Here is a 15,185-nt window from a genome sequence, read left to right as displayed (position 1 = left end):
GAGAGTTAGTTGGCATGTAGTTGCAAAGTTGCTTATAGTCGATTGATTAAGGGGACCATCAAAATAAAATGTAACGATATAAAACATTGCATTTTTTCAGTTGGAGTATAAAGCTCACATCAATTAATTAAGATTAGCTCCACAGGAAACACTCAACATCTAACCACTCACAAGCTGTAGTAAGATACTGTGCAGATCTTAAATAAACAATGTCAAGATATGATACAGTCCATTATTCTGAAAATGAAGTAGATTTAATATGGTGTTCATTGTGTGTTATAAATAATCATACTCTTAAACTTATAACCACAAATACGTAAGTATTATGATGTATTATAACTGTATTATAACTGTTGTTATGATTATTCATGAGTTGATATAACATATTATAAGTTTTTTTTATAATGCATTATGCATTCATTATAATGCCTTAAGAATACCCTTATAATGTATTATAAATACGGGCTTCATAGAAAGTGTAACCAAAAAATTCTTAATGACCCCAGACATTTCAATAATAGTGTACATTTTTCACTAGTCATGTCAAAAAAAAAGAGAAACAAAAAAAAAGTTTAAGCACAGTGGATGATTGACAAGCAAGTATGGTACTTTGATGCATCAGGACGTATTAGCCTTTACACGATAAATGTTTTGAAACAATATGAAGTTGAGAACATTAATAGTCCTTCATAACTAAAATAATAATAATAATAATAATAAATTTAAAGCTTTGGTTCATTTTCAAGTTATTTTAAGGGGAAAATCTTAATTTACCATTTGTAAAACTCATGAAATGGATTTACAAAATAAACAGTCCTATTTTAATGGAATGAACCAGCCAAATCCTTCATACCGGTTCCCCGTCCCTCTGGTTCGGCGGCCTCCCCGACGTTCAGCTCCTCGATCTGTGGATCTCCGTGTTCTCTCCGAGAAACTCTGCCATGGTAAAGATTAATTACTTACTCTCTTTGCCTTTTGGCTTGAGAGAGCTCCACACAAAGGAACAGTCAAAGACAAATGTACCTTGTCAGCTGCATGTTATACAACATGTCTCAAAGGAGATATTAATTTACAGCCTCATGAAACCCCCGCAATATTGATTCAGTTAAAACATTTCTAGGGCTGGAAGATCATACTTTATATTTTGATGACTAATAATGCTAACTAAAAGGTTTCTTTATATTAAAAGCTTAAATCTTTGCTTTCTGAGAACCGAGGTCCAGACTGTTTGAGTATGGGATTAGAAACTAATTTGAAACAATGTTCTGTTTAATGCTACATCCAGTCTTCTCATTAGAAAGCCATCGTGTAACGGGTGAGGTCGGATGTTGGGGGAATTTCCCATCAGGTAGAGTTGTGGTTGGACTGGGTTTGTTTGTGGTCTGGCAGTTGGACTTGCTGGCTTGTCGTGCCGCCTGGGCTTACCATCAAATCCCCAAAATAGAGAGAGAGTTTCCATAATTATTTCCTACCTTACAATGTAAATGTTAAAGAAATAACTCTGTTACATAATGATAATGCAGGTCATTTTGATCAAGTAGGCAATTGTATAAATGTATACAAATATCCAAGACAGGTTACTGTACATTCATTGTTACATTCATTTTTTAATTGTTATTATTTTAAATAAAACAATAGTATTTGTTTATATCCTATCAGAAAGTTGTTGTTATTTTCCATACAATGGAAGGGAAGAGTGACCAGCAGTTTTTATTGGTAACTAAAACTATAAGAATTGTTTACGTCATTAAAATTAAAGCTGAAATAAAATAAAATAAAATAAAATATGAATATTAGACTTTAAAAAAACTTAAATGAAAATTATAAATGAACTAATTGTATAAAATAAGCAAAATTAAAATAATTTATAAAACTAAAAATGGAAATGAAAATCAACTCAAGCTAAATAGAAATATTACGAAAAATACAAATTAAAAAAGCACAAAACAAAATGACTAAAATTCAAATAAAATATACATTTAAAAGCTAAAGCTTAATTAAAATAAAAGCAAAATATTATTAAGTACTATATAAAAAAAATGAAAAATCAGTGTGAACATCCTGCTAAATATCTCCTTTATGTGTTCTGCACCACTCTAAGACGTAGCTTATGCATATCAGTAGAGTACACACCTGAACAGTCTGTTGGCTGATGGTCCTCTGTAGGCAATGTTGTTGAAAAAAACCTCCAGTTCATTGTCATTATCAAAGTCAGCTGTGATGACAGTGCGAACAGGAGATGGCATGGAAAACTTCTGTGTGGCGATGTCCTGGTACAGAGAATATCAGCACATCAAAATTTGAAACACCACAGTGTTGACATACTTTACACTTGGGAAAATCACCTGAAGAACGTCTTCCTTATAATTCAGTTGTTTCTACAGATTAAACTGGGACAGGAAAGTATTTTTTCCTTCGCTGACAGGAGAGCATCAGCTTCAAGATTTGGAGAGTCAAATGTATGATATTTATGACATAAAGATCTAAGCTGCAGGTAAATCACAGTCTAAAAACTTCAGGGAGTGGGAGCAGAGAAAAGTAACTGCTATCATCGCGCTTCAATAGTGCAGCAACGAGTCATGGAAGAGTTATTGAGCATGCCGGCACTCTCTCAAGTATTAACCCCAATTTTAATTATAGGGCTCATAAAACCTGCAGGTGAAAGCCCATGAAGTGACCTTCTGCTGTCTGGTTGAAGGAGAGGTGATGGCCATCTCTGGACAGGAACCAGCAGAGGAGGTACAGCTGAGCATGAGACAATACTGAGCATCTCAGATAGATCTCAGATACAGTAGATGGAAAGATGAGTGTATAGACAGACAGAACGAACGAACGAACGATAGATAGATAGATGGATAGATGGATAGATGGATAGATAGATAGATGTACCATAGAACGATAAACAAAGCGACAGATAGATAGATACATAGATAGATAGATAGATAGACAGATAGACAGAAGACGGACAGATACATAGATGAATGATAGATAGATAGATAGATAGATAGATAGATAGATAGATGAACTTATTATGACTCACACATGATCTTCCACTATAGCTGGTGTGCTTGTTCAGCCAAAGTTTAATTAATGCACGGAATAACAGAGCATCTTAATCACAATGCAATTATACATGGCAAAGGTCACAATGTCCTACGCTAATGCACAAATCCTTCTGTAAGGTCTCCCATGAGACATTAACCCAACAATTGACCCCCATAAAACAGCTTCCTGCTGACATTTATCTCTGTGCTAAAGAAGCCAATCACTGCCGCTAACACTGGGATCAAGCTAAAGCTGAGAAAGACCTACACACACAGCGCCGATCCATCCATACCAAACACAATTACCTGACACACTCGGGAGATACAGATCCAAAGGTTCATGACAAACTACTGCTGGAAAATAAATAGATAATATTTTGGGTACATTACTTCTTTAATTATTATTATATATTTAAGGACAGGTTTGCTTACATAGCCTAATTAAATCATTAGTTCAAGATTAGCAGACTTACAAATTCTGACTGACCCCACAGGACAAATGTGCTTAAAGAGAGCTGATAGAGGTTCTTTAAGACTTACGCATTTCAGAGTTTTATCTTGAGAAAAATACCCAAGTGATCTCATATGTGTCTCATCTAGAGTTTCAGAAGAAATCACAATGTTCTTAGGTTTGCCAACAAAATCTGGCATTACAAGACATTTCAAATTTCATTATGAACTTAAATAATTTTCATCAAATTATTCAAAGTTCAAATGTAATCTAAGCTATATAAATTCTTTGTTATATGTCTGCCATAACATAGATTTTGCCACTGTTTTATAGAAGCTGTGGTAAAATCACTATAAAGCACAGCCTCTTGTAGCTTATATTGTTTTATTTTACTGTACCATAAAGAAGTTAACAAATATCAGCCACATACAGTACTACACTACTGTTTAGGGTCTGTTCATTTTTTTTTCCTAGCTGCATTTAATTAATTAAAATACAATAAAACAACATTGAAAACAGTTATGCTACTTATTATTTTTGTGAAAAACCATGACATACTTTTTTCAGGATACTTTCATAAATTGAAATCTCAACAGAACACCATTTATTTGAAATAGAAATGATAAAAGTCTTCATCGCCACTTTTGATCAAATTAGCGCATCCTTTCTGAAATAATGTATTAATTTCTTTAAAAAGAAAATCTATACTGATCCCAAACTTTTGAAAAGTAGGTTATGCGAAAAAAAAAAAAAAAAAACATTTCTCACAACATTCAGACTTGATTCAGTCAAGCTATCAGCAGATTTATAAAACTTCCTGTGTAAGTCTCAGAAAAATAAAGAGGTTCTTCGATTTTACTGTGACTAATTACAATCACTGTGCTTTACCAGATAAAACGAGAGCCAGGTCGCTGCGCAAACAATAGAACAATGATTAGAGAATAATTGAATACTCTAATCAGACAGCAGATGGTATTATTTTATCCTCTGTCTTCTCTCAGAAGGATTTAATTATACAGATCAAAATGTAGGGATCATGTTTTGTTCTACATAACAAAGATGAAACCTACCATTCAGTATATTCACATCTAATTAAAAAAACAACAACAACTAGATTTGCATTTCCACCAGTGTTTTGAAGGCAGCTAAGTAACTGTGTTACAGTTTCTGGCCTGGCAAGCACTGCAGTAAACCCTTTTTGCTTCCATTACAGCTAAAATAATATGAAAATAGTTATTTTAAAACCTGCACCTTAAACCTTTGCTTGCGATTATTGCTGAGTTGTAGGAACAGACGATGCGGCCCATTCCAGTTTCCATAGACAATGTCAGTCTTCCCATCCCGATTAAAATCTGCTAACGCCACTCCACGGCCATGCTGCATCGGGTCATCAACCCCTGCGACAACAAATACAAATATTTCATTGCATGTTTACTGTGAAAGGCTAACAAACTTACCTTTCAAAAATAAAATCAGCAGAAAAAAGAAAGGAGCCAGCTCTTGCTTACCCACTTGTGCTGCCACATCTGTAAATGTACCGTCTCCGTTGTTGCGAAACAGGAAGTTAGGGCTGTACTCATTGTCACAGAAAATATCAGGTAGGGTCTGACTGAGGATGGGACCGACCACGACCCCCCGTCCCCCTGTAACACACAGCAGAGACGGCCATCATCACCAAACGCACAGAAGAAATCGTTAGTGGCTTTCCAGCTCATTTCCCCAGCAGCAGCTGCTTTTGCTGACACAGACTCTGACTGCCCATAATCGCATTACAGGGAGTGTGAACATGTGCATTTAACCAGCTTTACATCCACACATCTTACCCGGCAATCACTATTCTACAGCTCTGACCTCTAGTTGAATCACAGCAGCAAGTAATTCTTTCTTTTGTACAGCGCTTTTCACAATGAACAATGTTTCGAAGCAGCTTTAAAGAAAATTGTGCTTTTATTTCTTAAAGCCCAGCAGGACCAGGCTTTTCTTAATGCTAAATATGAGCATGCAAGACATTTGAACAGAAATCTGGGAGAGGGATCAACTTTAAAAAATAATAATAATAATAATAAAAAATAATAATAAAAATAAAATAAAATAAAATAAAATTCTGACCTACAAAATAAAGAAAATAAAAAAATTGAACCATTCCATGTTTTGTGTCATTTGAACATGTGATAATATGTGAATAATGTAAACAATATGAAAGAAATATGAAATATGTGAATAAAATCATAAAATAAATAAAAAATATTTGATAATATGCATTTATAATATAAATGAAATAAAACATACTGTAGTTGAAACCATTCCATGTTTTGTGCCATTTGTACATGCAATAATTTGTGAATAATGTAAATAAAATGTGAAATATGAAATATTTGAAGTGAATAAATAAAATAAAACTGCATGTATAACATAAATCAAATAAAACATGTTGTTGAAATCATTCCATGATTGTGTCATTTAAACATGTGATAATATGTGAAAAATGTGAATAAAATATATGAAATGTGAAAAATAAAATAAAATAAAATAAAATATGCATTGGTAAAAAAGAAACAAACATACTGTGTTTAAAATAATTCCATGTTTTGTGTCATTCAAACAATAAAAAAGTTAATAAAATACAAACATAATAAAATATAAAATAAAATAAGATGTAAAATGAAATTAAACATGTTGTTGAAACCATTCAATGTTTTATCATTTAAATGCGTGATAATATGTGAATAATATGAATGAAATATTAAATATGTGAATAAAATTTAATTTAATTTAATTTAATTTAGTTTACATATTGTGGTTGAACCCGTTCCATGTTTTGTGTCATTCAAATGTGAAATCTGCCAAGACATTGACAGAATCCCCCATAGTGAGGCGAGAATATCACAAAAGCTTAATTTTGTTGCTTTCCCTTCTGAGACTGTCCTGCTCGAACCCTTCTCAAGAGTGCTCTCCGAAACCGCTCTGAACGGTGGTCCAAAGCCCTGCTCTCCCCGTAGTGATTAATGGAATGGCTGCTTCATTGAATAAGTCAGAGCTGAAATACGGCTCACTTGTCCTTGTGCCTTCACATGACTTTCAGTGCAGTACACTATTAAAAATAAAGGTGCTTCACGATGCCATAGAAGAACCTTTTTGTCTAAATGGTTCCATAAAGAACCTTTAACATCTGAAGAACCTTTCTGTTTCACAAAAGGTTCTTTGTGGCGAAATAAGGTTCTTCAGATTACAAAAACGCAAGAAAGAGATGGTTCTTTAAAGAACCTTTGACTGAATGGTTCTTTGTGGAACCAAAAATGGTTCTTCTATGGCATCGCTTGAAGAACCTTTTGAAGCACCTTTATTTTTAAGAGTGTAAACAGCTGAGTGGGCCAAAACCTCCATCTCTTTATTCAGCGCTGCCTTCCAGGGCCCTGTTCTCTCTATTATTGGCTGCTTTAGCTGATAAACACTGTCTATAACATAGTGATTCAAAGCTGATATGAGCACTGAGCTCTACTGTAAATCAGCCACAAGGCAAAAAACCTGGATCCTACAGCTCATGGCCGTTAAAGAGTCTTGGGTAATATATTCACTGACATCATCGCACACTTACACACTCCCGCTCACGCATTCATAAAAAAGCAGACACGCACCTGTGAACTTGTTGACTCCGGCCTGCTCAGCCACGTTTGAAAGTGCAATGATTCCCTTGGAAGGGTCACTTGAGCTTTCATCCATTTCAATCAGAGCATGTGGACCTACAGTTCCGCTGGCATAATTGGCAATGTAGATGGAATAACGGCCTGTTCCCTAACAAAAAAAAAGAAAGATAAAAACATGTTGAGTGTATAGTGATAACTAATAATGTTTCATCTCATAAACAATTAAAAAAAAAACTTTAAAAAAAATTCTCACAATTCTAAATAAAGCAAACACCCAATATACTTATTTTTCTTTGCTTCTATACTTCACACTTTTCACATTTATTTTGTAATTTTTTGGATTAAATTATTATCATGTTTTATGTTGTTGCAGAATGGTTAAGACTGAAATAAAATAAAATAAAATAAAATAAAATAAATGTCTTTCCAAGGCTAATTTCATTTATACTACACAAAGTATTAAATAATATTTTCATACTTTTTGCATAAATTTACAGCTCGATTCACAAAATTGCAGCTTGATTGACATTGAAATACAAAATGATTTTGTTCATAGGTGACACTTTGTTTTATTGTGATTTACAAACATTACACACCACATATTTCGTCTCAAAAATGCTCTTCTTCACTGACACTGCTGTCTCCTTAGTAAACAAGTACACTAACTTTATTAGGGGCCATAAAGAATAAAACTCAATTAGGGGCAAAATCGTTAGTTGCAGTGGCGTGTAATTTTTGGAAAATCTAATATACTGTAACTCATTTTCTCACAGTAAAGATTTGTAAAACATAGCAAAAAAAAAAACATGTATGTGATCTTCATATAACATAAGAGAAATAAGTTGAGACACTCATCCACATACAGTTGCATACACACGCACACACACATACTCTTACACACCACACACATATTTCAGCTGCCTCCCCTTGGATATTAATTTCACACCCCATTATCAGAAAGATTCCCTGTGGACATGAAGTCAGTGAAGTAGCCAAGCAAATGAACTTACGCACACAGTTTCAGTAAAGACACCCACGATCCAACAGCATGGAAATGGTGAAATAAAGAAATATATACATAAGTATATAAATATCAGCAGACCAGACCAGACCAGACCAGAATCCTAATGAGGCACAACAATGAAAATGTCAAACGCTCTCTGGTTTCTACATAACTGCCACTTCAGGTCAGAAAATACAGATTAAAGCATAATGGAGTTAAAACAGATGCTGCCCCAGAATGTATTAGCAGCTTAGGTTTTAATGTCATGATTTCCATGTTTTTCATGCTCTGTTTATCAATAGAGAATTAGATTTACAGAAATGTTGCCAGTAACAAGGGCCAGCAAAGTATGCGAAACTAATACTTTCAAAGCATATTTTGTACCAACTCGAGTTTCCTGCAAAAATGTTTTGGGTTGAAAATTATGTGTTGAAAGGTTGGTGTAAAATGTGAACATAAAAAATAAAAAATAAAAAAAAAATAAATAAATAAAAATAAAAAAAAAATGTTTATTATTATTATTATTAAGCAAATATTACCACACAACATTATTAACAATATTTAGTTGTTAGTCAGTATTTAGTAATTTGTGCACAAATAAAATAAATAGATAAATAAATAAACTGCACTTGGGAGGGAAAGCTGCAATAAGCACATGATGCAGGTAATCACTAACCCATGAAGATGGGTGAATGTGAGGATCAATCCATCTCTTACAGAAACAGGCCCATGTGTCTTCCTGTCCATTCTGAAGTGACAAATGACAATGCTTTGGTTCAAGGAGAGAACAACTACACATTGCATTTGAATATTAATGTCTCTGAAGCTGAAGGGAATATACAATATACAGGGGTCATTTTACAACTGTGGCAGCTGCTGTCACTCATTTTTAGACTTAAAAAGTCAATGTACACAGTTCCCAGAGAAAACCGTATATGTTTTAAGACTGTATTATTTAATACAAATATTGTATTAAATCATTTATATAAAACAATTATTACTCATTGGGGAAACTCCATTATTTGAGGTTCCCATTAAAAGCGAATAGCAAAAAGTTCACTAGTATTGTTGAGTTTGTTTCTCAAACTTCCCAACTCCACTTCGGCTTCCAGTGCAATAACTCGATTGACGACGCATTTTAGACTCCAAATCCAAACCAAAATAAATATAAAAATCATATCTCTAAAAATCTAAGAGTAAAATAGCATCAGAAATAAAATATAAGACAACTATAAGACAAAACAAACAAACTCAAACACGCCAGCATCTGGGTCAGCACTTGCGCATGCGCCCCAGTTATAGGAAGAGATTTTAAGAAATTTAACATCACTTCCTCACCAGTGGATCCTCTGCAGTGAATGGGTGCCATCAGAATGAGAGTCCAAACAGCTGATGAAAAAATCTAAATAATAGAAAAGTAATCCACACCATTCCAGTCCATCAGTTAACATCTTGTGAAGCAAAAATCTGTACATTTGTAAGAAACAAATCCATATGGCATTACAGTGTTAAACCATTGCTTCTGGCCAAAATACAGGTCTAGAATCCATGATAATGTTTTCTCCAGTGAAAAAGTCCTTCCCCTGTTGTCTTCTCACATCAAAATCCACCAAAATATTTGTTCAGAACTGTTTTGGATTGTTTTTGCTTGTAAACGGTGCTTGATCTGTGCGTATTTCTCTTCTGATTCAGACGTGACGACTTTTTCACTGGAGAAAGTGACATTTTGCATAGAGTCGTATTTTAGCTGGGGGCAACGGTTTGAAATTATAAATGTCTTAAATATACAGGATTCATAGTGAGCAAGTGATGTCATGCTAAATTTCTTCAAATCTTTTCTAATGAGGAAATATACTCATCTACAGCTTGCCCTGAGGGTGAGTACATTTTTAGCAAATGTTTATGTTTTGGGTGAACTATTCGATTAAAGAGCATGGCACCATTGGTAAATTATTAGTTACTTTTTTTAAAATCACAATTATTTAGTGTTGCCTTGAATGAAACGACAATGAAGATACAATAATATAAATATAATACAATGAATGTAATTTTATTAGTGCTGTCAAACGATTAATCATGATTAATCGCATCCAAAATAAAAGTTTTTGTTTGCATAATATATGTGTGTTCCGTGTATATTTATTATGTATATATAAATACACACACATACAGTATATATTTTACAAATATTTACATGTATTTACATCTCTATATTTACATTCATATAATTTATATTATAACTAAATATATTTAATATATAAACATACCATATTTTCTGAAATATATACGTGCATGTGTGTGTATTTATATATACATAATAAATATACACAGCACACTTACATATATTATGTAAACGAAAACTTTTATATTGGATGCGATTAATCGCGATTAATCGTTTGACAGCACTAAATTATATGAATAAATATTTAACCCAGATTTCTGGATCTTAATATTTCTGTGACCTTGTATGACTGTAGTTAGAAATAAATTAGGTAAACTCAACAATCTGCATCAGCAGTTCATTTCAACTTGTGAAAGTTTCTTTGTGGATCTACAAAGTATCAAATGACAGGGCGATTTTTTTGGTTCCCAACTGAACTCTAAGAAGACCAAACACATTTTGTTTTGATTCTCTCCAAACCTATTATAAGCATGGTCCTAAATCATAAAATCATTGATGAAGGACTTTTAAGCAGCACCATCTCACTATCATCAGCCCAGTCAAATGACTGCGGGTGGAAAAAATCTATTTCAATCCCTTGCAGCTCTTCCCCAGGATTACTGAGCATCCTTCACCGCTGACTGCTCCACACAACATGCAGTCTAGAAGTAATTGCAGAAATATGCTGTTCAGCTTATTGTGTTTTGGGCTAAATACAAATCATTGACATGTTTGGCCATTCATTATGTCGTCTGGGATTATAGGTACCAGTGAAGCATGGTCAGACGGTGGAAACTCTGATAACCTACATGCAGTGAGACAAATGAAGGCGGCACTTCCCACCTATTACGTCTCCTTACAAAAAGAAACAAATGAGGCCTTGTGTTTTCTAATTATCACAGCACATGATTCAATGTCAGAGACAAATACTGCAGAACACTGGAAATGAACAATCATATTGGTTGGCTGAGGGGGGCAGGACTCAACGGTAATGGCGGACAGCAAATGATGGCCGCAGAGGATTTAGAGTCTTTCAGGCTGAAACAATCAGACAGTAGCGAGATGTGAACAGTCACTCAACACCCTCAAGAACTCACTTTCCCTCAGATTCCACATGCTGATGTTCTGCAATTCTGTTGATGATCAATACATACCTCAGGCTGCAACTTACTATTCACATTTATCTCTAACAGTCTTCCCAAATGCTTTGAGCAAGAAATTTCCATGATTTTCAGTCATTCATTACTACTGAATGAGCATTTCTAAATATCATTTTATACAGACTGCACTCAAGAAGAGCAATTTCTAGTCTGTGCAATATTTTAGAGCTGAGAATAACCCGAAACATACTGCATGTTCGAAGAACATTAAGCTAAGATTCCCATTAAGTTACGAAAACACTATTTTTGAATGTTCTCTAAACATTCAAAGCGTCCAGTTTTTTTCAATGTTTTAAAAACTTATTTTCTTGGTTATATGAATGTTAAGGGAATCATTTCATCATTTTGCAAACATTATGGGAACGTTACTTTTGAATGTGCTCTGAACCTTCTGAAACAAGTAGCAATATTGAAAAATAACTAAACTAAAATGTTTTAAAAAGAAAACATTCCATGAATGATGTATAGGCCTAAACTTTTTTGTGCTAATGTTTTAAGAAGATTATTAAAGACCAGATAACTTTGAACGAATGTTCTATTAGCATTACTGGAAAAAATGTTTGTTCATATCTTTAAAGGTGGGGTAAGTGATTTCTGGTAGCCAATGTTGATATTTCAAATCACCAAAACAAACACGCCCCTACCCCAAAAGGGTCTCGCCCCTATTTTGATAGCTCCGCCCCACACAACCGTACGCAACCCAGGCAAGGATTAGTTCTGTGAAACAAAAGCAAAACCAATGTTACACCATGTCTACACCGGGCGCGACAAAATAATATAGAACTCATTATAATCAGTGATGCTGTCTACACTGGATGCGGCGCGGCGCGGCGCGGCGCGACACGACAAATCCCAGACAGAAAACTGCTGCTGCTGTGTTCCATTTATGACGTATTGACACAAATTTCAAATGATTTTCAACAGTCGCTTTGTCGCGTCCAGCTGTTGCGGCACGGCGCGAGGCACGGTGTTACTCACCTATCGAGAAGAAACAAAGCAACCTCGGATTTTGGTACTCGGCCCAACTCAGTTTTCTAAAGCGTTTTTGAAAAAATACATACCCCACATTTAAGAGCCAAAGTTCTAAGAATGTTCCATGTTAGCTGAGAACGTTCACAACAGCTGTGGTTTCCCATCTAAAAATGGACCACAGGTACAATACTAAAAGCAAATGTAAAGGAAAAAATGCAGAGGTAGAAAAATAATTGAGCTTATCAGCTTTTAAAATGGAGAAGAAAACACTTCCCATATAATTTGATCCATACTTGGAAATGATTGACCTTAAAATAGATTTGTGTGCGGGAAACATGCAAATGATTCCTTTTTCCACCTGGTTGGTTTTAGTGAGGTTTTTGCCACTGAGCTTTCCCAAAAGCATTCATTTGAAGCAAACTTAGTAGAGGTGTTACCTTTCTGTCCACACATGCGACTGACCGGCCAGCCACGCGATTGGCAACGTCCCTATGTTCATTTATGTCATCGTTCAGGAGATCCTCAAACCGCCCATTACGAAACTTAAAGAGCTTGTCAGTGTACGTTGCTCTCCCTGCATGAAACGACATGAACAATTTACATGAAACTAACATCCATTTACTGTAACATTTCCTTCAAAGCCTCATTTATGAATCGGTTTCATACCTGAGAAGGCGTTATTAGTGTTAAGGACGTAAATTTCCTCTCTGCCATCACCATCTATGTCACATGCTGTCACTCCGATGGCATTGCCCTGTCGATCTCTGAGTGCATAATATGGAGAACTGCGGTTGTCAACCGCAATGTTAACAAGCCTCTTCTTAAACTTGTCATACTTCAACACCAGATTTGGGCCATTGTAGCTAAGAAGAAAAAAGGTAGAGCTATATATTAAGTTACATATTTCAAACAAATCAAGAAAAAGGGCCACAGCTTAAAATCCTTAATTGATATACCTTGTTCTGCAGTAAAACCTTTCATATAAAAAAATATTTAAATATTTAATACTATAAGGATAATAAATAGGCCTATTTAATATTAAAATGTAATATTTACTATAGTATAATCTACTTTAACATCCCATATTAATATCCCAAAATATCCCATCTGCTTTTTTTAAGCATGGTTGTTGTTAGATTTATGCTTAAAAATGCTTAAAACAAGAAAAAACAAAGCCAGTGGGATAGGATAAATAATTTAAATTAAAGATATATTCCCTGAAAACTCAACTCAAATAAAAACATGCCTTGAAGGATTAATATATAACCATATTCCATTTATTTGTCTCCAGTTTCCAACAAGGCACATCTTTGTTGGTGTATTTCACTGACCTGCAATCCCACAATTCCACCTCGACTGTCATTTAATGGAAGGAAAAACAGATTCTAGTTTCCCTAGAGATACGATTCTGTCAGTTACACAATTTCATTCTTGAGCACAACTCAAACAAAACAATGAGCTCTCCAATTACATCTATTTTCATCAACACAACTTCACAAAGATCCAAATCATTTCACAAATGGTTTACAAATAATCCCAATTAATTGCTTTGACATTTCTGTTTCTCTTAGAAAATATCACTTTTTCAAGCCACAAACTGAGGTAATGTTCTTGGCCAGTGTATCTGCTCTGTGTCAATATCGCAAAAATGTAAGCTCAATCAAACAGCACAAAAGCACCATATAACTTCTAGACACTGATAAAAGTATTTTCTCTAGAGAAACAATGTCATAAATGCTTCACTTCATTATTCTGCTGAAAACAGTGCATGTGATCTGAAGACTAGTACACTCACCCTGTCACAAACATCTCCAGATCTCCGTCTCCATCCACGTCAGTGACAGCCACGCCGTAGTTGAGCTGCGTAGGGTTATTCTCATAGTCCGGTGGGAAAACATTCTGAGTTACTGAGGCAAACATGGGTTCAGTTCGCTGACCCCAGGACAGTCCCAGGACAGACACACCCACAGTGAGCAGTAATATCCAAGCTGACATTGTCACCTGTGAAATTCATCAAGTTTTTAAAGAAAAAAACACAAGACAAGATCATAGTCATGCTCACCTCCCGATCTGTGAAAAATGCTTTCAAGGAGATTATGACTCACTGAAGTGAGAGGAACTGTAAAACATCCTGAACTGAGCCATACAATCGAGATATTCCACTTTCATTGAGTTTTAGGAGACTGAATTGCTTTCTACAGTGTTAACAGGCAATTACCTTCCCAGCATTACACTCACAGCACAGAGACATAAATACAGAGACTGCAGACATGTGACAGGTCAGAATGGACCAAATTAAGATCTGAGAGTAGAAGCCGTTTCACTGCACATGAGACAGACATTTAAGACGGCAAAATCCATATGTGACAAAGAGTATGAGGACATGATCTTTCTATCAATATATCCGTCTGTCCGTCAATATATCCATTTAAGTATCTGACGGTCTGTCTGTCTGTCTATCTATCTATCATTAAATCAAATTTGTTAAGAGAATGTAGAACTCACTTGCCCATTTATGACATATCCATTCAGCCACCCATCCATCTATCTGTCTATCTACATGTGAACATAAGTAAATGCAGGCACAGCCATAGACAACAATGCCTTAGTCCTAATTGTAACCCAAAAGTAAAAATTCTGCCTTAATTTACAAACCCACATATCTTTTTAGTGGAACACAAAAGTAGTTATTTACATTCTCAGAATGTTCTGGAAGGGTTATCTCAAACTTAAGAGCAAACATTTTTACA

At 34.8% G+C, this 15,185-nt stretch overlaps 1 protein-coding gene across 1 annotated transcript in view; it reads right to left on the bottom strand.

Moving 5' to 3' along the window:
• The window catches only part of crtac1b (cartilage acidic protein 1b), a 23,027-nt gene extending 8,597 nt beyond the window's left edge, over positions 1-14,430 (bottom strand). Inside the window, exons 1-8 of the mRNA XM_016456480.1 lie at positions 14,231-14,430; positions 13,102-13,298; positions 12,873-13,009; positions 7,131-7,287; positions 5,004-5,138; positions 4,747-4,892; positions 2,134-2,270; positions 854-936 (exon numbers count right to left, since the gene is read on the bottom strand). Of these exons, the coding sequence (XP_016311966.1) occupies positions 854-936; positions 2,134-2,270; positions 4,747-4,892; positions 5,004-5,138; positions 7,131-7,287; positions 12,873-13,009; positions 13,102-13,298; positions 14,231-14,430 (1,192 nt within the window). The remainder of the gene's footprint in view (positions 1-853; positions 937-2,133; positions 2,271-4,746; positions 4,893-5,003; positions 5,139-7,130; positions 7,288-12,872; positions 13,010-13,101; positions 13,299-14,230) is intronic.
• Positions 14,431-15,185: the final 755 nt, after the last annotated feature.

This window comes from Sinocyclocheilus anshuiensis, unplaced genomic scaffold (assembly GCF_001515605.1).
Source record: "Sinocyclocheilus anshuiensis isolate Anshui unplaced genomic scaffold, SAMN03320099.WGS_v1.1 scaffold407, whole genome shotgun sequence".
Classification (NCBI taxonomy): Eukaryota; Metazoa; Chordata; class Actinopteri; order Cypriniformes; family Cyprinidae; genus Sinocyclocheilus; species Sinocyclocheilus anshuiensis.
The sequence above is the reverse complement of the archived record's forward strand: the minus strand, read 5'-3'. Positions and strand labels throughout refer to the sequence as shown.